General features: G+C 37.3%; 1 protein-coding gene across 1 annotated transcript; it reads right to left on the minus strand.

Annotated features, from left to right (window-relative positions):
- Nucleotides 1-15,687: 15,687 nt before the first annotated feature.
- Nucleotides 15,688-22,038, minus strand: LOC113283397 (TOM1-like protein 5). The gene is made up of 10 exons (XM_026532633.1): nt 21,842-22,038; nt 21,499-21,624; nt 21,333-21,411; nt 20,692-20,790; nt 20,485-20,598; nt 20,206-20,363; nt 19,500-19,575; nt 18,092-18,177; nt 17,190-17,360; nt 15,688-16,281 (listed from the first exon to the last, which is right to left on the minus strand). The coding sequence occupies exons 2-10, from the start codon at nt 21,597-21,599 to the stop codon at nt 15,930-15,932; spliced, it is 1,236 nt and encodes a 411-aa protein (XP_026388418.1). The 5' UTR covers nt 21,600-21,624; nt 21,842-22,038; the 3' UTR covers nt 15,688-15,929.
- Nucleotides 22,039-22,321: the final 283 nt, after the last annotated feature.

Here is a 22,321-nt window from a genome sequence, read left to right on the forward strand (position 1 = left end):
TTAGTCAATCAAATCAATCAAAAACTAATAATAGACTTCAATTATCTAGTTTCCCACCAACGTTACTCGTACAGCATCCTAATCCCAAAGAAATCTTTAAAATGAGCGGTCGTATGAGATTTCACCTAATTAGGTTACTTTCCTCTCCGAATATACGGCTCCAGCAGTAACAACACAACAAGGTAGTTTTGCTGGCTCTGAGGATTAGTTTGCTTGATATCCAAACTTCAATATTTATAGACCAAGGAAGTTTGGACACCAATGAATTTCCAAAACCGAAAATATTCTCAAGATATGCAATATATTTCCAAATTCGGTTTCATAATTCCTGGAAATGCTCTGTCCAAATATTGACCGAAATCTCAGTAGAAAATCTCCAATTAGTAAATGCACATCACCGATTTTTATTTTCTAAAGATATGCATTTAATTGCTGGAAATTAAAAGCATATAAAAATAAAAACCTTAATTAAAAGATTCTCAATTTATTTTGATCCGGGATTCTCCTTTAGTTGTTAAGGAATATCTTTGAGCAATAATAGATAAGAATTACTGCACGTGTTCAAAGTATGTCGACATCTTAATTTTATAAATCCTCTTTCATATTTACAATTTTGGAACCAATTTGCCACACTTCCAAACGAGTTCAGAATTGGTTCATCTGTATTCCAAGAACTATGTGATTGATCAAAAACATTCAATCACCAAACATGGGTTTCACGGTTCTACCAAAACAAGTTTCGGTTCTACCTCCATGTGGGTACAAGGATAAGTCACACTAGTATTTCGAAAAATTGGTTGACTAGGTACTAGGATCGATTACCACATAATTATGGTATTTACTCATAATCGGTTGCACAAGTCATAGGATCGGTTACCAATTACTAAGACTTGTTGTACCTCTTACAAGGATCGATTCCACATACTTGTAATCGGTTGCACCTCTTACTAGGATCGGTTCCACAATGTCTAGAGTTGGTCATACCAATTACAATATATCGATCATACCATCTTAGGTGATTACGTAAGATCGGTTTCACTAATAAAAGTCATACCAATACAAAAGTCAGGCCTTGTGAATAGTTTTACCAAGAACATAAACAAGTCATGAGCGGTTATACTAAACACACATATTGGTAATCCAAAGATTTGCAATGAATAACAATACCAATAAGCCTAGTGATTTCCCTTTCGATTCACAAAACAAGTTTATGAATTTACTTCCTTTAAACGAATGTAAAATATTGTTTCCTAGGACGAAATCTTCACCCATACCCATACACATAATCACAATAGCATTCATACGATTATGTCGATGTCTTATATACGAAGTTCAAAAGATAAGCATTATACTTCGTATTGTATTCCTTAATACTATGTCTAACTAGAGTATAATCATTCACAGCTTCGAAGTTATGTTTTCAATATGTGCGACTTGAAAGATACGTTAGGAATGAAACAATTTAAGTCAAATATTACTAACCTCAAGAGGAAGGATGATGTCGTCGATGTAGCTCTTTACTTCTTCAAATTCTTTGAGTCTTCACGTAATACTTGTAAGTCTCATATCCTAGTAACTTTCTAGCTAACCTATACGAATTTGACTCTAGTAAATAATCAAGCGACTCTTTAAATGAGTTTTGGTTCACTAAAATATGACAACCAAACTCGACATACCAACACTTGGTGGGTTCAACCGATCTATGCTCTAACAATCTCCCCCTTTGTCAATTTTAGTGACAAAACTCTTACATCATATGGATAAAAAAAATTACAAGAATTCATTATACATACGCTTGATTCCAAGTTTCAACAGCATAATAACCTGTATACATTCAATCCATAAATGCCGCTGTTGACATTATAATAACAAAGTTTATACTCCCCCTAAAGGTAAGATAAGTAGATTTTCAATCTGCACCTCTTTGTTATTCCTTCTTGTAGTCCATATAACTACAAATCATCATATGATATGTTACTCCCCCTTAGTCTATGCTTTACTCTTTTCGTTAGATATAACGTTTAAGCACCATTGTCCTTTCCTAAGTGATATCAAATCAACACCAATATCACTTGTTTACTCCATATATTTCTCCCCCTTTTTGTCACAAAATGACAAAGGTACGGGCAAATAAAGGACAAACCGAAAGGATCTTACAAATCTTAAAAAACTTGCAACCTATAGCACGAGGGTTCCACACACCATTTTCGATAACCAATATCAAAACCGAAACTACAAAGTAATTTTGTTTTGATATGTTATCAAGGAAACAATTTCCCGAAGCAATTTTTCCTAATAGTTTAGCAAATCAAAAAAATCGACTAAGCACCTTAGTTCTTTTGCTAAACCGACTGCGCAAGTACAATCGCTTAATTCGATAAGACCAGAATAAAGATCAGAATTAACTCTATTTTTCTCACCAGGTTCTAATTATTCGAACAATAATTTAGACCTTTCAATTTAAACAAGACAAGTACTAGGTTAGTGTTGATGGTGGTTTTTAGCTTAGGTTTAAAATCGTAAAACCTTAGTCAAACTGTACAGTCACACTTGAGTAATAATGTCGCCACTAGCACATTTATTGAACCATTCAACATGTCTGCGTAAAATTACCGGGGTACATATTTTATGTATATGCCATGCTCCACGGCAGAGCCCTCGGTACTGACTGGCGTCATCTCTGCAATGCCAGCCGCGCATGCTAGCCAAACGTGCCAATCGCGCGTGCCACATATTTTAAACTAGGGTCTCGATACACTAAACCCTAATAGACACATCTCCACGACAAAGGAATTCCAACCATGCCAGCCGCACCACCGTGCCAATGGCATGCCATTCCAGCCACATCTCCGCGCCAAAGGCATGCCAACCATGCCAGCCGCACCACCGTGCCAATGGCATGCCATGCAAGCCACATCTCCGCGCCAAAGGAATGCCAACCATGCCAGCCGCACCACCGTGCCAATGCCAGCCACATCTCCGCGCCAAAGGCATGCCAACCAAGCCAGCCGCACCACCGTGCCAATGACATGCCATGCCAGCCACATCTCCGTGCCAAAGGCATGCCAACCATGCCAGCCGCGTCACCGTACCAATGACATGCCGTGCCAGCTACATCTCCGTGCCAAAGGCATGCCAACCATGTCAGGCGCACCACCATGCCAGCCACATCTCCGCGCCAAAGGCATGCCAAGCATGCCAGCCACATCTCTGCGCCAAAGGCATGCCAACCATGCGAGCCGCACCACCATGCCAATGGCATGCCATGCCAGCCACATCTCCGCGCCAAAGACATGCCGACCATGCCAGCCGCACCATCGTGCCAATGGCATGCCATGCCAACCACATCTCCGCGCCAAAGGCACACCAACCATGCCGGCCGCACCATAGTGACAATGGCATGCCATGCCAGCCACACCTCCGCGCCAATGGCATGCCAACCATGCCAGCCGCACCACCGTGCCAATGGCATGCCATGCCAGCCACATCTTCGCGCCAAAGACATGCTAACCATGCCAGCCTCACCATCGTGCCAATGGCATGCCATGCAAGCCATATCTCCGTGCCAAAGGCGCACCAACCATGTCGGCCGCACCATAGTGCCAATGGCATGCCATGCTAGCCACACCTCTGCGCCAAAGCCATGCCTCCATGCCGCTGGCTGCCAAACGAAGGGTTGCAACAATCAACGGCCGCCCTTCCTTCTGAGATGCAAATCTCAGCCGTCCAAGTTCACCACCAAACGCGTGGAAACTTTTGGACCAACGCCAAGCCCTAATTTTGGCCGCGCCTAAACTATGCCAAAACCCTAATTTTGGTTGCGCCTAAAAACTATGCCAAAATCCTAGTTTGGACGCACCTAAACCATGCCAAAGCCATGCCATCCATGACTCCATGCCGCTGGCTACCAAACGAAGGGTTGCAAAAATCAACGGCCACCCTTCCTTCTGAGATGCAAATATCAGCCGTCCAAGTTCGCCATGGCAACTCCTGGCCCAATGCCAAATTTCACGGTTTACTCCAAACCCTAATTTGGCCGCGCCTAAAACATGCCAAAGCCATGCCTCCATGCCGCTGGATTCCAAACGGAGGGTTGCAACAATCAACGGCTACCTCTCCTCCTGAGATGCAGATCTCAGCCGTACAAACTTGCCACCAAACGACTTGTGGAAACCTTTGGCTACGCTTCCAACTCTTTGGCCACGACACACACTTAGCTATGTCAATTCTTTGGTCATGGCACCGAACCCTAATCAGCCACGCCAAGAGCATGCGCAACCCATGCCAACACCATGGCCACGCCACTGGATACCAACGCAAGGTAACCACAATCAACGGCTAACCTTCTTCTCAAGATGCAAAATCTCGGCCGACGAAGGTCACTACCGAACCGGCAAACCTCTCAATCTTAACTTGCCAAACAATAGCAACATGCTACACGTTTTCCACGAAAACACTCGAGACATCAAAAAATGTCACAAACCGGTGGATGCTCATCAGGGTATTGGTCTGGCGGTTTACAGCGTGCGGCGTACACTATGCTCGTTACAAGAAAGTATCATAAGAGTGAGGCGGTTAGTAAATACAAAATGTAATAGTGAAACGTTTCCTTCATTATGGAAACATCAATTCCAGGTGTTACCCGTTACCGCTTTCTTCCATGTACTCAACCCTTTACACTTCTTATGAGACCAGGGTACGTTTCGTTGCGACTTGTATAAATAGGTCTCACCTATTTCCACCAAAAAACAAGTTTTTGGTTAGGAGAATACAACACTCAGAAATCACTTATTAGCTTCCCAATCTGCTAGCGTTCCACTTTCTGATACAAGTCGTCAAACAACTACTCTTCCAGAATCAACTATTCTGGTCTCAACACTCTCTTCGCTTCCCTCCCTAAGACCAACCCTTCTCCTTCACTATGTGACCGAAGCAAGTCTGGAACGGCCATTTCTTGGTTTAGGCCGGATATGTAGAGATTGATCTCTCGAATCAAAGTACTACCTTGAAGTACATTTTTTAGGGTTTAAACTCGTTTCTCACCCACATACACGAAATTACCGAAATCAGCAGAAACCGTTTTCACCCTCAAACAGTTAGTTAACAGGTATTTCTTGTTAAGGCATTCGATTAGACTTGAATAACCGAAACCTACAATTTGATAAGTCCAACTAAGATCATAATTGAATTAGTTTCTCTTATCCGGAATCGAATTGGACTAAACAAATGATCCCTAAGACTTTTTTTAAGCCATAAATAATAACCAAATAAATCAACTTGCATAATTATTTATCTCAATCGGAAGCAATTGAAACAAACTTAGACATTAAAGCACCGCAATTGCACCGTAATTTTATAAGCCTAAACAATTGATACCAAACAATAAAGCAAGATAACAATACTTTTTCTTAACCGGAAACAACTGAATCAGACACACATCCATACACAGATAATGGAATAAACATCAATTGTACCGAAATTTTGTTAAGCAAAAGCAAAATATATGCAATAAAATCAGGCTTTTCTTAAACAGGAAAACGGTTAACTAACAAATTCGTTACCCCAAGTTCCGCATCCTCTTCTCCTTTCACATCTTTCCAGGGAGGAAATCATCATGTTGTCATCCTCTTGCAAGACAAAAGAACAACAACAACCAACCTTTACCAGAGAAAAGTTGAAAACCGGTTTTTAACTAATGCATAACAAAAGTTGAAAACCCCGAAACACATATGCTTTTATGTTAAACCAAATGATTCAACATATTGTGACTTTTTCACATATTAGTTTCAATCGGAACCCCTTATGATCCTTTGATAAAGCCTACCAACATGGGATAGAACTTAATCCTGCTAAACCAAAAAGTCACCCAAACCATAAGGGTTGACACATCATATGAGATCGAATATCAAGGTTAGAAAACTGAAATCAAACATCCCATACACACATAGCAATAATATAGAGCATTCAAGCACCGACTATGTAATCGAAATATTATCACAAGAAAAATTATAAACTAATAATTTTATTCATAAATAAGATAGTTTTATTCAAAATAGACCTTATTGAGAGAGATCAAAAACTAATGTTTATTTTTCCTGCTTTTGAATAAGAGTTTAACCTTATTCATCTTTATTATCCTCAGTTTCCATGATTTCATCAAGGTTTTCTTCAAATAGTTCCAGATTGGCAGAGTGAAAGCTAATCATCTGAAGATCATGAAAATCTCTATAAGATGCCCAGCAAACAACATGAAAAATAATTTCCTTTTGAGCAACCGAGGATAATTCCTTAAAGAGTTACTTTCTTCCAATCATTTCAAGAAATCCTTCACACAAACTTGTAGCCATTACTTCCGTAAAGGAGGGCATGATCTGATATGAGCACAACTCAGAACAGAGTTCAAATCTTCCTTTATTGGAGGAATCCAAAACAATTTCCACTTCCTGAATACAATATTCTCCCACAAATTCACTATATGATCTTTTATTCTCAGTGAAAAGAATTATTTGAATTTTTCTAGTTAATAGATCATGAAATCTATAGGAGTATATCAAATCAGATATAGCATTCTTTCGGTCTTTCATTATCAAAGACCATGAAAGATTCGAATTTGAGTTAGGTTCTTATAAGATTTTTAACTTCTTATAAAAAGAAACTTTTTATTTGAATTACATGGAGATTTTTAGGAAATCTAACTTAAGAGGAAATAACTGGAATTACCCATTTTAAACAAATTTCTATAACACAAGGAGTGTTTGGGTAAGAAGAAATCTGTTCTTATGAAATAGTGCATTATTTTTAACTATTTTTTCTCTTCTACTTCTTGAGATATGATATATCATCATAATCGAAGAATGATTCAGAGACTGTTCCTTTTAAAGGATGAGAGACAAATCTTGTCCGTTTAAAATCATTTTTCTTATGCCCTTTTTTAAATGATTTTGGAGTATACTGAGTATACCAAGAATCAGCATAATAGTTCTTTACTCTATTTGTTGAGAGTCGAGAATCAAAATTTATTTTTCTCAATTCCCTTGAAACTAAACGGAGAGCATTTTGCATTTTGCGAAACTTACATAACTTCTGAAGATGATTTTTACTACCACAAGAATAACAACCTTTGAGAATATTGGAATCATAATGTTTGTTGTTACCTTTTTGTGCAAAATTGCTGAAGACTCCTTTGTTTTTCTCTACTCTTCGTAGTTTCGACTTCTCCTTTCCTTCAACAACCTTCTTTGAATGTTCATAAATTGTTTGTATGTCCCTATTGGTTTCTTCATAGCTGTACTGAGTATTCTCATTTAGAGAGTCCACTGTTTGTGTATACAGAGATTCTACAAACTTTATTTCATTGTTAGGCACAACGGTATTACTATCTTCATACCCTAAACCACGTGTGTCTCCATAAATTCTCCCTGTTTCCAACAATGAGGATAAGTTGTTTGAGCTTTCATTAAGTTTTCTAAGTATAAATATTTCCTCTTTTGATGAATTATTTTAATCAAGAGTAGAGTTAAGAATTTCCTCTAAATGCTCTATGTTGGAAAGAAGACTATTTTCTTTTTCCTTGAAGTACTCTCGTTGAGAATTTAGTTCTATTTTAGAGTCATCAAGCTCTTTTTCTAGAAGACAAACCTTTTCCAGGGTTTTATCCAAATTCTTTTCACAAGTTTTTACATGATGGCGTTCAATATTCATCTTCTCTTCGAAGTCACAAACTTGTAGTGAGAATTTGCCTTTTAGCAAGTTATGCTCTTCATCGAGTTTTTCAAGCTTTAAAGTTAAAACTTGTTCTCTTTCAAGTGTAGAAAGAAGTTCATTGGAACAAAGAAAAAATTGTTTAATTAATTCCTTTAGTTCTGATGTTTTCACACTTGACCTTTCATCCGAGATCTCAAGTATGTAACTCAAAAATACCTCGGAAGAAGTATCATATTTTGAGCAACAAGAGTTTGAGCAACTATCTTCTTTTGAGCATAAATCTTGTAATGCTTTAACTGAGTATTTCTTTAGTTTTCGCTCTCGCTTAACTTTCTTTTGACTCATGCCTTATAGGTTGGATCACACAAAACACAGATTGTTAGATCTTTTCGTGTTTGCCTGCTCTGATATCAATTGAAAAGACGAGGGTACCCAAATATACCTCGATCTAAAACTTTTCCACCTATAAGTCCTTTCTTCGAAAGTGATTGTCTATGGACTGAGTTGAAACAATACAACTAATCGGTTCACACTTCGTGTGATCGTCTATGGATACGATATCGAGACAATACGACAACAAGATAACTTGTGTGATTGACTATGGATTCAAGATCGAGACAATACAACAACGAAGTATGTTTACTTGATAATAGGTTCGGACTTAACCAAACACAATAGGTTTGATATCAAGTAACTAGGAATTAACGTTTGTGTAATTTACTTTAAATTATAATAAGACAATTATAATTGCGGAAAATAAAAGTGAATGACACAGCAAGATTTTGTTAACGAGGAAACCCCAAATGCAGAAAAACCCCGGGACCTTGTACAGAATTGAATACTCTCAGGATTAAGCCGCCATACAAAATCTAAACCAACTTCGTATAGTTGAGGCCAAGCAACTAAACCTATAGTTCAACTAGTTCCGTCTGTATCCCTGCGCCTCCAACTTGTAATAAGTCACGCACTTGGAAAAATTCCTTTGGTTCGTATTCCAAACAGTAAAGGAACAACAAATCTGTTCGATAACAACTCTTTTCAATCAACGTGATATGAGTTTGACAAAAGGCCCTTCCGTTTATCACAATAAACTCCTTTGTCGGTTTCTTACATCAATCAATCAACAACTACCAAAGTAATTGTTTACAGACTATGCAATCAATAATTTGAATCACAAAGAATTGTATTGATGTTGATCTACTCAACTGATCAATTAAGGTTATTACAAGGATAAACCGATTATAGTTGGATCCCCAGCCGATCAATTTTTGTGCACACCAAAGATTATGGACTCAAATCAAAAATCTTTTTTGTTTTCAAATCTTCTTAGATCTTCAATAAAAACCTGCACACAAACAACTTGAATCTCTTGTGATCAATCACACATAGAACGGAGTCTGTTAACAATGGAATATCACAAGACGTCTTTAGATTTACAATCAGTTATAAATATCCCTGTAGAAACTTCGATCTAGTTTGAGTGAATCTTATATCAGAAGAGAAGATTCTCAAACATAGAAAAACTAGGTGCAATCAAAGTTCAACAACCGTTATTCAATCAAATCAATCAAAAACTAATAATAGACTGCAATTATCTAGTTTCCCACCAACAGTACTCGTAGATCTTCCTATTCACAAAGAAGTCTTTAAAATGAGTGGTCGTAAGAGATTTCGCCTAATTAGGTTACTTTCCTCTCCGAATATACGACTCCAGCAGTAACAACACAACAAGGTAGTTTTGCTGGCTCTGAGGATTAGTTTGCTTGAAATGCAAACTTCAATATTTATTGACCAAGGAAGTTTGGACACCAAGGAATTTCCAAAACCGAAAATATTCTTAAGATATGCAATATATTTCCAAATTCGGTTTTCGTAATTCCTGGAAATGCTCTGTCCAAATATTGACCGAAATCTCAGTAGAAAATCTCCAATTAGTAAATGCACATTACCAATTTTTATTTTCTACAGATATGCATTTAATTGCTGGAAATTAAAAGCATATAAAAACTAAAAACCTTAATTAAAAGATTCTCAATTTATTTCGATCCGGATTTTCCTTTAGTTATTAAGGAATATCTTTGAAAAATAATAGACAAGAATTACTGCACGTGTTCAAAGTATGTCCACATCTTAACTTTGTAAATCCTCTTTCATATTTACAATCTTGGAACCGATTTGCCACACTTCCAAACGAGTTTAGAATTGGTTCATTTGTATTCCAAGAACTACGTGATTGATCAAAAACATTCAATCACCAAACAGGGGTTTCACGGTTCTACCAAAACAGGTTTCGGTTCTACCTCTGTGTGGGTAGTAGGATCAGTCACACTAGATTTCTAAAAATTGGTTGACTAGGTACTAGGATCGATTACCACATAATTATGGTATTTACTCATAATCGGTTGCACAAGTCATAGGATCGGTTACCAATTACTAAGACTTGTTGTACCTCTTACAAGGATAGATTCCATATACTTGTGATCGGTTGCACCTCTTACTAGGATCGGTTCCCCAATGTCTAGAGTTGGTCATACCAATTACAGTATATCGATCATACCATCTCAGGTGATTATTTAAGATCGGTTTCACTAATAAAAGTCATACCAAAATAAAATTCAGGCCTTGTGAATAGTTTTACCAAGAACATAAACAAGTCGTGAGCGGTTACACTAAACACACATATTGGTAATCCAAAAATTTGCAATGAATAACAATACCAATAAGCCTAGCGATTTCCCTTTCGATTCACAAAACAAATTTATGAATTTACTTCCTTAAAACGAATGTAAAACATTGTTTCCTAGGGCGAAATCTTCACCCATACCCATACACATAATCACTATAGCATTCATACGATTATGTCGATGCCTTATATACGAAGTTCAAAAGATAAGCATTAAACTTCGTATTGTATTCCTTAATACTATGTCTAACTAGAGTATATCATTCACAACTTCGTATTTATATTTTTAATATGCACGACTTGAAAGATATGTTAGGAATGAAACAGTTCAAGTCAAATATTACTAACCTCAAGAGGAACGATGATGTCGTCGATGTATATCTTTACTTCTTCACATTCTTCAAGTCTTCACGTAACACTTGTAAGTCTCATATCCTAGTAATTTTCTAGCTAACCTATACGAAGTTGACTCTAGTAAATAATCAAGCGACTCTTTAAATGAGTTTTGGTTCGCTAAAATATGACAGCCAAACTTGAAATACCAACGTTTGGAGGGTTCAACCTGAGATATGCTCTAACATGGGAGATGGAGTGCGTTTGAGGCCAATATGTTTTTGATTTGGGACACATGAAATACGGGGTGTATGCGTGCATGGGAGGGTATTTCTAACCTGTGAGCCACTTTACCCACCTTCTGAAATACTGGAAAAGGCCCATAGAATTTGGAGGTGAGTTTGAAATTCTTCCTCATTGATAGAGAGGTTTGCTTGTAGGGCTGTAGTTTGAGATGCACCATATCACCTATTTCAAAAGATCTATCTTTTCTGGACAGATCTACATAGAACTTCATTCTTGCTTGAGCTGTGTGGAGTGATTCTTTGAGAATATCCAGTAGAGAGTTTTTTTCTTTCAAATATGTTTCAACAACATCAACTGAAGTGGTGACAAAAGGAGGAAATGCAAGGTGGGGAGACATATACCCATAAAGTGCTTGGAATGGAGACATTTTTAGGCTGGTACGGAAACTGGTATTGTACCACCACTCTGCAAGGGCTAGCCACTGACTCTATTTTCCTGGTTTATGGCCAGTAAGACATCTTAAATAAGTCTCTAAGCAAGCATTGACTCTCTCAGTATGGCCATCAGTTTGAGGGTGATATGCAATACTGAGGTTGAGATTGGTGCCCAAAGCTTTAAACAGATCCTGCCAAAAGTTGCTTGTGAAGACCTTGTCCCTGTCAGATACAATGGATGAGGGCAAGCCATGTAGTTTGAAAACTTCATTGAGGAAAGTATGAGGAACTGAAGCTGCTCTGTAAGGGTGCTGAAGAGCCAAGAAATGAACATATTTGGTGAGTCTGTCCATAATGAAAAGAATCACACTATTTTTATTGCTGACAGGTAAGCCTTTTATGAAGTCGATGGTGATATGCTGCCATGGCTGGTTTGGAATAGGTAGAGGTTGAATTAGACCTGCAGCATTAGTGGTGTCACTCTTATTTCTCTGGCAGATACCACAGTGAGAGACAAAAAACACTATGTCTCTGTGCATTCCCTTCCAATAAAAACAGTTCCTTGCTCTGACAGAGGTGGCTTGAATTCTAGAATGTCCTCCAATTGCAGAAGCATATAGAGATTCTAAGAGTGATTGTCTGACATTTCCCCTAGTTCCAATATAGATTTTAGTTTTGTATCTCAAAATACCTTATGCATAAGTGTAATTTGGAGCACTGTCAGGGTTGAGAAGAAGTTGAGATATGAGCTGGTATTCCTTGGGGTCATTGATGTAGTTGTTGGTGACATCTTGAGCCCAATTTGGAGTAGAAGTTGTTAAATAATTACAAGTAGCAGTTTCCGAGGGTCTTCTGGAAAGAACATCAACAACAGTATTCTCATCTCCCTTCTTGTATTGGATATCATAGTCAAACCCCAAGAGTTTGATTAACCATTTTTGTTGGAAGGTGGTGGTGAGTTTCTGCTTCAGGAAGTACTTGAGGATTTGATGATCAGTATTGATAGTAAATTTTGTTCCCTGTAGATATTGTCTCCATCTTTGCACAACCATAACTATAACTAGAAGATCTTTTTCATAAGTGGACAGTGTTGTAGCCTTTGGGCCTAATGGTTTGCTGAAGTAAGCAATTGGCCTCTCTTCTTGGAGTAGAACTGCTTCAGTGCAAGCATCACTAGCATCACTTTCAACTACAAATGGCTTGGTAAAATCAGGGAGAGCGAACACAAGAGTATTACTCATTGCAGTCTTGAGGTTCACAAAAGCAGTAGTAGCAGTTGGGCTCCATAGAAATGAATTCTTCTTGAGAAGGCCAGTGAGAGGTCTGATAATGGCTCCATAACCTTGCACAAACTTTCTGTAGTAGCCTGTGAGGCCAAGAAAGCCTCTCAATTCTTTGATGGTCTTTGGAAGTGGCCAGTTCTTCATCCATGCAATCTTGTTAGGATCAGCACTAACCTCTTCAGTTGTAATGATGTGACCAAGATATTCTAAGGAAGATTGTCCAAAGCTGCATTTGGACATCTTAGCAAAGAGTTGGTGTTGTCTGAGCAAGGCAAAAACAATCCTGAGATGTTCCAAATTCTCATTCATGTTGGCACTGTAAATGAGTATATCATCAAAGAAGACCAAAACAAGCTTTCTCAAGAATGGTTGAAAAATGTCATTCATTAAAGCCGGAAATGTGGCAGAAGCATTTGTAAGACCAAATGGCATCACTTTGAATTCATAATGACCTTGATTAGTTCTAAATGTTGTTTTGAAGATGTCCAAGTCATGGACCCTGATTTGATATTAACCTGCTCTTAAATCAATTTTGGAGAAGATTGCATACCCACTTAACTCATCTAGTAATTCATCAAAAATGGGTATGGGAAATCTATCCTTGATGGCAATTCTATATATTTAACTTTCTATAATCCACACAGAATCTCCAAGAGTTATCTTTCTTTTTGACCAAGAGAATTGGAGATGCAAATGGATTGTGGCTTGGTTGGATGATGCTAGAATGAAGCATTTCATTAACAATTTGTTCAACTGCTCCTTTCTGGCTATAAGGGAATTTGTAAGCTCTGAGGTTAACATGAGTATAATCAGGTTGTAAGGGAATTTTATGGTCCAAGATTCTTTTAAGAGGTAATTGAGTAGGCTCTTGAAAGATATCTTGAAATTCAGTTAACAAGGGTAGTAAGATATCACGAGTGATGGGTGGGGAAGTAGGTGCAGAAATGGAAAACAAGTGGCCCACAATACCATGAGAAGTGGTTGAAAAAAAATTCTTCACAACTGCACCACTTATCTGGAGTAGAGAAGGTCTTGGAGCAGTACCTTGTAAGGTAACCTTCTTATTTTTGTATTGAAATGAAATACTCGACTTGGAAAAATTAAAAAGTACATCACCTAGAGTCTTGAGCCAATCTGCACCCAATACAATATCACAACCTCCCAAGGGAAAAATCCTCAAATCTTCCACAAAGGTATGGCCTTGCATGCTCTATTGGAGTTTTGAACAGATGCCAGTACTGATTGTTTGCTCTCCATTAGCAACTGTGACTCTCATTGGAGTAGTTGGTTCAATGCAGCAATGAAGGGAAGCAGCTATGACAGTAGGGAAGCAGCTAAGACACTGTCAATAAAACTGGTTGTGCTGCCAGTGTCAATGAGTATTGAGACCTTATGTTGGCATTACCAGTCAAGGCATGTAAAGAAATCTCCATATCAGACTGCACTGGAGATCCTACAGCTTCCCCAAAAATTTCTTCCTCCTCTTCAGTGTCCTGTGATTCAGCATTCTCTACTTGAAGCATGAAGATCTTCTACTTGCCTTTACAGAATAACCTTGTCTATACACCTCATCACAATTGTAGCATAATCCTTGAGCTATTCTTTTGTTTATCTCCTATTGTTTTAGTCTTTTAATTGTAGGAGTTGTGGGGTTGGATTTTGATGGAGTGTTGAAAGAAGATTTGGGAGTCATAAGAGCAGATTTGGGTGATGTAAGAATGGGTTTATGAGGAAAATTTTTAAATGAATATTGTCTAGTGAAGGTGAAAGGGGTGGTAAAGGGTTTGGTAAATGGCTTAGTTGTGGGAGCAGCTAAACTGAGTTTCTGCTCTTGTAATCTGGCAAAGGAAAAAGCATCTGCTAACGTTTGTGAGTGAAACATGGAAACATATTTTCATATCTCATCCTTTAAGCCACTAAGAAAACTCATGACAAAATATGCATCAGTGAAAGATGGGTTCATGTTGAGCATTAAGGCCTTTAGAGACTCAAAATCTTCATAATAATCATCAACTGTGGCAGTCTGCACTAACTTATTGAAACCGCCGACAAAGTTTTCTTCGATTGGATTTTCAAATCTAGCACATAAGTGTCTAGATAAATGCTGCCAAGTAATACGTTTCCTATTAACATGAAAATTTAAAAACCATTTGTCGGCCTTACCTTCTAGGTAGATGGTAGCAATATCAACCTTCTTATGTTCTTCAATGTCATTCAGCTGAAAATACCGTTTACTTTTCTGGATCCAACCTCGAGGATTATCGCTATCAAAACGTGGGAAATCCAACTTTGGAATACGATGATGGTGATTATGAAAGTTGGAATGATGTTGATGAACGTAATTTGAATCCTCATCATCATGTATGTGAGATCCACTCTCGTCTTCAGGACGATGATTATTGTTAGATTACTGAATAACTTGATGAGATTTCGATTATTCTCTTTTAATGCCTCCTTGAAGGTAGCTTTCACTGTATCAATCTGAGTAATAAGATCCGTCGAAAGGGTTTTGAATTCAGATCTGAGTTGAGTGATGGCTGCTGTATTAGCATCAGCCTTATCTGAAACCTCTTTGAGAGTCATTGTAGAAAAAAAAATTTGGATAGATTGAACGGTTCTGATATCAATTGTTGTGTTTAAACAACAAATGAACAACCAGAAAGATGAAATGATGATAAAAATGGAAAGAAGAATCTCAAATCTGTAAGGAATTGAGCCAAATCTGGTTCATGAAGAACGCGGCCAAATAGGTTTTGTTTCATAAATTTCAACCGAGAGGAAAATAATCTCTTACACATTTAAGTAGTCAATGATTAACCCTAATCCTGCTCAACGGATGAACCCTAATCCTGCCCAACGGATGAGGGACACGTGGCTAAGTGGCTAAATCCTACGGATAGAAACAATTAGATACTGGACAACAGAATTTAACTAAATACACCCACAGATCCACTAATGGCAGCTAAAATTGACAGCCCCTAACTATCACACCGTGACAAGGATCTAATTGAGACAATAACAAATAATAAAATTAAAAGTTGAGACAATTGTATGCAAAAGAAGTTCCCAGTGGCGCTTAAAGATCAACAAGAACGCACCACAAGACTTAGACCCTTGTATTAACAGCCATGTGGGTTACAGAGTAAACAACTGTATATATACGAGCAAAGAATTTCTACAGAGTAAAATCATCATAGTAATAGAAAAGAGTAAAATTATCAACTCATAGTTATAGAAAATAACGATTTAATTGGTCGAGTTCTTGCCTTGCAGTGAGATGCTAGCTACATGATCCTCCAATTCTGTGCCATCTACCACCTGTTTCTCCTGAAAAAATCTCTCCCTTTCAACTCGTTTGGCTGGTGGGGGAGGAATTATTGTGGCAGCAGCTGGAGGGGGGAGAGGAATTATTGTGGCAGCAGCTGGAGGGGGGAGAGGGGGTTCACTTACAGATTCCTTTTGCTCTGAACTTGTTGTCGGTCTTATAAGAGGGCGATGAAGCAAACGTTCATGTTCAATTTTTCCTAACAAACTCGCAGATGCTTTTTCCTTGTGGTGGCCTTCTTCAGGTCTCACACAAGCTTTTCCTTTCCGCATTCTGTAAATAATCAATTTGAAAAGGGTAATCAATTAGTCAACTACGTAAAAACTAAAGCATTTTTTATAGAGATCGGAGTGGTGCTGCCTATACCATATATATACAACAACAAGTGAAATTCATGTGGGTAGAACTACGCAGCATTACAACACTCTGACAAGTGAAAAGGGTTAATCAGTAAGTCAACTACGTAAAAACTATAGCATTTTTTTATGGAGATCGCCGTTGTGCTGCCTATACCATACATACAACAACAAGTGAAATTCATGTGGGTAGAACTACGCAGCATTATAGCACTATGACAGAGTCATCTGTTCTGTTCCAAACTGTTTTCACCTATTGCCCAGCTGTCAAATGAATTAGATGTTCTACCTAGACGATATCCAATTTAGTTACCCTTCGTCACTTGTTCTACTTGTAACGATCTTACTTTTTAGATGCATATTAAGCTCAACACCACACATCTATATTAATTCGTTCACAACTTCACATCAGTAACTTTTATGTACGGAAGTGACTACTCAAACTCATTATGCTGATTTAATTTTCTAAAATCTCAACTGTTCGAGAGCCAAATTGTGGTTCTTATAGAAAATATCATGAAACCATAAATTTGGTGATCCTGATGACCGGGGTTTAAAGAGCTTTCTCAAGTTCTTCCCCTAAACTTATATTCCTAAGAAAGTGATTTTTGGTTTCAAAAGTTCGAGTATTGTGAGAGTTATCTGTAGGAATATATGTACACTTAAATCTTATATTGAAGGGCAAACACCAAAATAAATTTTTGCATGGTTACGGGTTAGAAACTTTTCCCCTCAAAGGCAATCACCCAATTATCTCATAATCAAGAGCAATATGAGTAGGTTGGTCAGAGGGAATTGATAAGAAATTGTAGCATGAAAACGTACCTACGAACAAGTTGGTACGCCTGTTCCTCTTGATCTTCCTCCTCCATTTCTTCACAGACAAAGGGATTGGAAATAGATGCAGCACGAACTGCAAGAAGTGTATCGTGTTTGACAAGTACTTTCTCGAGCTGGTCGTTCAGTTCAATTGCTTGAGAAACCACATTCTCATTCCTGCATAAATGGAAGATACATGTGATCAATATGAAACAATAACAATAAACAAGTTATCGATCAAAAAGACAACAATAAACAAGTTTGCTATCAGCTTGCTTTAAGATTATTTAGTTGTTAAATATTCACATTTCAAAGTCAGGAAGGAGCTCACTGGTATAATCTTCAATAAATTTGGATGGAAATTCATCCAATATAGAAATCAATCCAAAAGAATTCAACTTTGAGAAAAGAAAATCTATTTTTAAAAAAATGAAAATTTTAGACGATTGATTATCGTCAGCTCCAGTATTAACAACCTTTGACGCTACTTTTTGAAAAGGTGTCGAAGATGTGGAACAATGGATGTGCTGAATATAGTGAACACAGCATTTTATATAATTGAAAGAAACCTGAATTCAGGATTCTAGGTATTCCATTCATTATCAATTTGAGACAATGTTAAGATCCAGTATTTGAAGTTGTGTATTACTGATGCTATTTATCAGACAGTAAACAAATACTCCATATGATTAATAGACTTTTTATTCTTAACCAATTGAAAACTGTAAATCCAGCTTCAGCAAAAGGGGAAAACGAAATGGGAAACAGAAAATACAGTATCGCTAAAAACTTAAAATGGAGACACTTTATGGACCTGTAGACGTAGTTTACCATAACAAGATACACAGAAAATAATATATGACTTTTTAGCATAATGAATTGTAACTGCAAAAAAGAAATGACTTTACCTACAGGTTAGCACAAGATGCATTACTCGCTGCTTTTGAAATGAACACTGCTCCACAAGATCCAGTGTGAACTCATCATTTGCCCCCTAAAAGATAAAAGGCAACCATGAAAGTAAAGGAAATGCATACAGTGTTTGTGAAACCGCTACATTCATGGACAGTTTGGGTTAGGAGACAGGGAATTAAGTATGCATATGCACATGTAATTTCCAAATTAGCATGCGAGCAGAAAATTGTGTGCATTATTGAAAAACTGGATCCTTATGAGCATACAGTTAACACATAAGTATACTAGCGTCTACTGCGTATCCAGCATGAGAGAAGTATATTTCGAAAAATCATTTAAAACCCAACGTAAGTCTGCACAAGTTGAAGTTAATCAGCTAAACATCTGCAGAAGGAGGTACTTGATGTTAACTACGAATCAATTTAGGGAGTTCCAAAACTGATGGCGCTTTCTGTATCTTTTTGTCAGTAATCTATGTAGGGGGGCTTCAACCTAAGCTTAGATATCACCGCCTACGACTTTACCACCCTACTAGAGAGGCAGATTTACTTATTCTTTGCTTACAATATGGATCATGTCGATAATGTGAACCACAGAACTAGTGCTGGTTATGTAATGCGACGACTAGTTTCTAGAGTATCATTTGACCAACAACTACAGTTTCACACTGAAGAACAAACACAAGACCATCAAAATAATATTAGAGGCTCATCCTTTACATGGCATAATCACAATATTGGCTAGTCAAGATTTAACTTGCTCATAATACTAGATTAAAAAGCTCAGGAATGAAGATAGTGGAGGCAGAAAAGTGTAACGATAGCAAGGATAGAATCTACCGTCATGCAATTAAAAGCAACAGCTCCAATAGAAAATAGAAGAAAAAAAGTTTGGTCAACATGGTCCCTGTCCCTAGATATTCAACTTCAATTATCTCACCACATTCTAATTAGCGTTATTGTGTAACTGATCCAACATTTCATCCCTATGACTGGGAGTGCTAGCCTTGATAGAGTTTGTCAGTAGGAAGGATAATTCTTAATGTGTTCGACAAGGAGAAACATAGATCAAAGTTAGGATGCAGTAAGTGGATCAATATGAACCCATTAAGGAGCATAGGTGCACCTCTCTAGAAAGGTGGAAGACATACACCAGGTTATAAACAAAAATACCAAATATATTAGAAGTCCATGAATCAATTCACAAGCTTGAGTAGCAAAATCATTTGTAGGAAGCCCATTAAATAACAAGCATGCAAAATAGAAAGAGTAGGGAAACACATGATTGATAATAAATTGGTAACGACTAATGTAACTGACGTCCTGATCTCCAATTGTAAAGTCTGACAGTACAATAGGTTGACAATTTTAAAGCCTACATGATGTCTGTCTGACTCCTTACCTCAGGACGCCGAGTATCAATAGCATCTAGCACATCTCTCAGAACGTCCAGAGCAGCACCAGCCTTTTGGATTATACTGCAACATCGGTATAAAATCAGACAAGTTATTACTTGTATAGCCGTTTTCTTTTCTTTTTTTCATATATACTTGGTTACACCAAGTTGAACCTAGCAAACTGGGAGGCATACAAAAATTGTTTGACATTCTGTACCAAGTACCAACATATTCAGAAACCCCATAGTAGCAATTACCAAGAGTGACACTTCATTAAAGAAGAATCCCAGAACAGAAACAAAAGATAAAGAAACATAGCACGGAAAGCATTTTCTATGGGTTTGACCAAGACATAAAGTCAAAAGGCGAAAGCGTCGGTCAAATCCTCAAATACATAAAGATTTTCAAGGAGGTAAATATTTTTTAAATCTGATAAGTTGTTCCTTTAGTACCCAGTTTACTCTACAGCCCCGGTACAATAACATTGAAGAAGGTTTAGTTTCTCAGTTAGGCACAATGTACAGCATAACAAAAACACCACGATCAAAAATAAATATTGAGCTGGCAACTAACTTTATAATAGTTCAAAAAAAATAAAATAATAATAATATGATGCTATGCGCAATACAAGGGTTTGGACTCTTTGAATAAGTTGTACTGACACAATCAAATTGATGGAAAACAAAAAGAAAGATGACGGGATTTTATTACCTAGATTCGGATGAGTTCTGTGAACCTGATTGTTGAGCGACGACCCCTTTACGGTTAGGAGACAGAGGTTTCACTTGCGATAAGCTACCGTTGGGTGCCACTGGAGTAGGATCCACAGGGGAGATGGTAGGTCTTTGAGGAAACTGTATACCCGCATTCTGGAAATACAAAAAGAAAGCATAACTACATTGTACTCTAGTAAACTGTCGAGAGGTTCTTTAACCCAAATTTACTTGACCTAAGATTCAAGAGAACTCAGCCATCATTATTTGTACCTACCACCAACTCAGAATATGCAGCATAATACTGAGGGAACTTTCCTAAAGCTCCACCAAGTGATGCTTGTGTGGCATGGAGAAGACGACATATGTTTTCACGTACAGGCAGATCCTTCTGTAAAAGAGTAGAAAACTTAAATAAAGTATTTCAATGATGTCCAAAAAGCAGGAAAGGTTCCATAAGTTAGCATTTTAAAAGCTGGCCAACCTTTTTCTTCACTATCTTCACCAGTATAGGAAGAATTCCCATATCAAGGACGTGCCTGTGTATATGTTCTCCACAGTTATTAATCAACACTTCCAACAACTGCGAGACATGAAAGATTTACATGGTCACATATGAAATAATCTTATATTAGGAATAAGAAAACATAATTTAAGTCATAACACTCCAAAAGCCAATGTTGACCACCAATTATTGACATGCATTATCATGATCCAGAAAGATGATGATAGTCCAGCTTAGACACATATTCCAAATTATAACATGAGATAAATATTTCATGGAGATAAATCCATAACATTGAGACGGAAGAGAGACGATGCAGATTTGTTTTCCCTCATAAACCCATAAGTGAAGTCCAACACTTCATGTTTCTAGATTAGTCTAGATTCATACAATTGTGATTGAATTCCTAAATACTAACTACACGCATTCCAGTGAGTCTATTTACTTATTAAGATGTTCAATGTACACCTGAAAACAATGTACTCAAGCATTTTTAAACCCTCATTTAAGGAGATAATTCATATGGCTATCACATTCAAGATTTTCTACACTAATTTCTTCCATGAGTTGAAAGACACAATTAGTCATCATCACATGAAACATAGAGAGAATGCACCAACCATTACAGTATAAAGCTGAACATTTGAGTTCTTATCTCCCAATCGTCGTGTAATGACCTTTATAACATCTCTAGCCTCCCTACACATCCAACAAGAAAAGAAAATCACCCAGAAAGTGAATGAGTATCAGTATTTCTAAAATTGGCAACGAGTGAAAATTTCATACCCTTGGTCATGAGCAACTAGTTCACAGATTTCAATGTTTTTAATCCAATCCATTTCTGTCAGTTTCTCACTTGTTGCCAAATTAACAAGCTCACTTGCCATTTCTTCTTACTTCTAAAAATCAAATCTAAGAAAAACAAACAAAAACAAATGTTCAGAACTTACTTAAATTCAAGTGATATGCATATTTATTCTACACATTATAAACAAAATTACACTAAAGAACACAAGAAAAAAAAAATCTAAAAAGAACACAAACTGCAGAAAAGAGTTAATTCAGATCTCTACATACTAGGAGAGTAATTATAGAAAAAACCCAATGATTGAAACTAAGATTTACTTACATTGGACCTGAGTTACAGACAGATAGATAGTTCTTCTTCTACTAGACTCTGCAAAGTTCTTTCTTTTCTTTTTCGTCTGTTCGTTGTTTTTTGTTTTGTTTTGTTTTGTGTTTTTTTTTTTTTTTTTGAAAGAGAGAAAGTGAAAGTGTGAGTATATGGAATCTATAGGAAATGGGCGGTTGGATTTGCAGTGGCACCGTCATTTTTACTGACAGCAAAACAGAAAAAGAAAAGAAGAAAAAATATCGAATGGAAGGAAGCTGAAAGAAACATAGATGGTGTAGGGACTTTGAGGAGCTGGATACGGGCATCATTGTAGGTCCGAGTCTGTGGGTATTAAATTATTGGATAGAGTAGATACAGCTGGAGGTTTGTGTTTAATTTCATGTTTCTTGGGTCTTTTTTTGCCTGGCGTTTTTAGGGGCAACCCCAAAGAATTTAGGGGCCATCAATTTATACTCAGCCAAAGACTCTAGTTAA

The sequence above is a fragment of the Papaver somniferum genome, chromosome 5, assembly GCF_003573695.1.
Source record: "Papaver somniferum cultivar HN1 chromosome 5, ASM357369v1, whole genome shotgun sequence".
NCBI classification, from domain to species: Eukaryota; Viridiplantae; Streptophyta; class Magnoliopsida; order Ranunculales; family Papaveraceae; genus Papaver; species Papaver somniferum.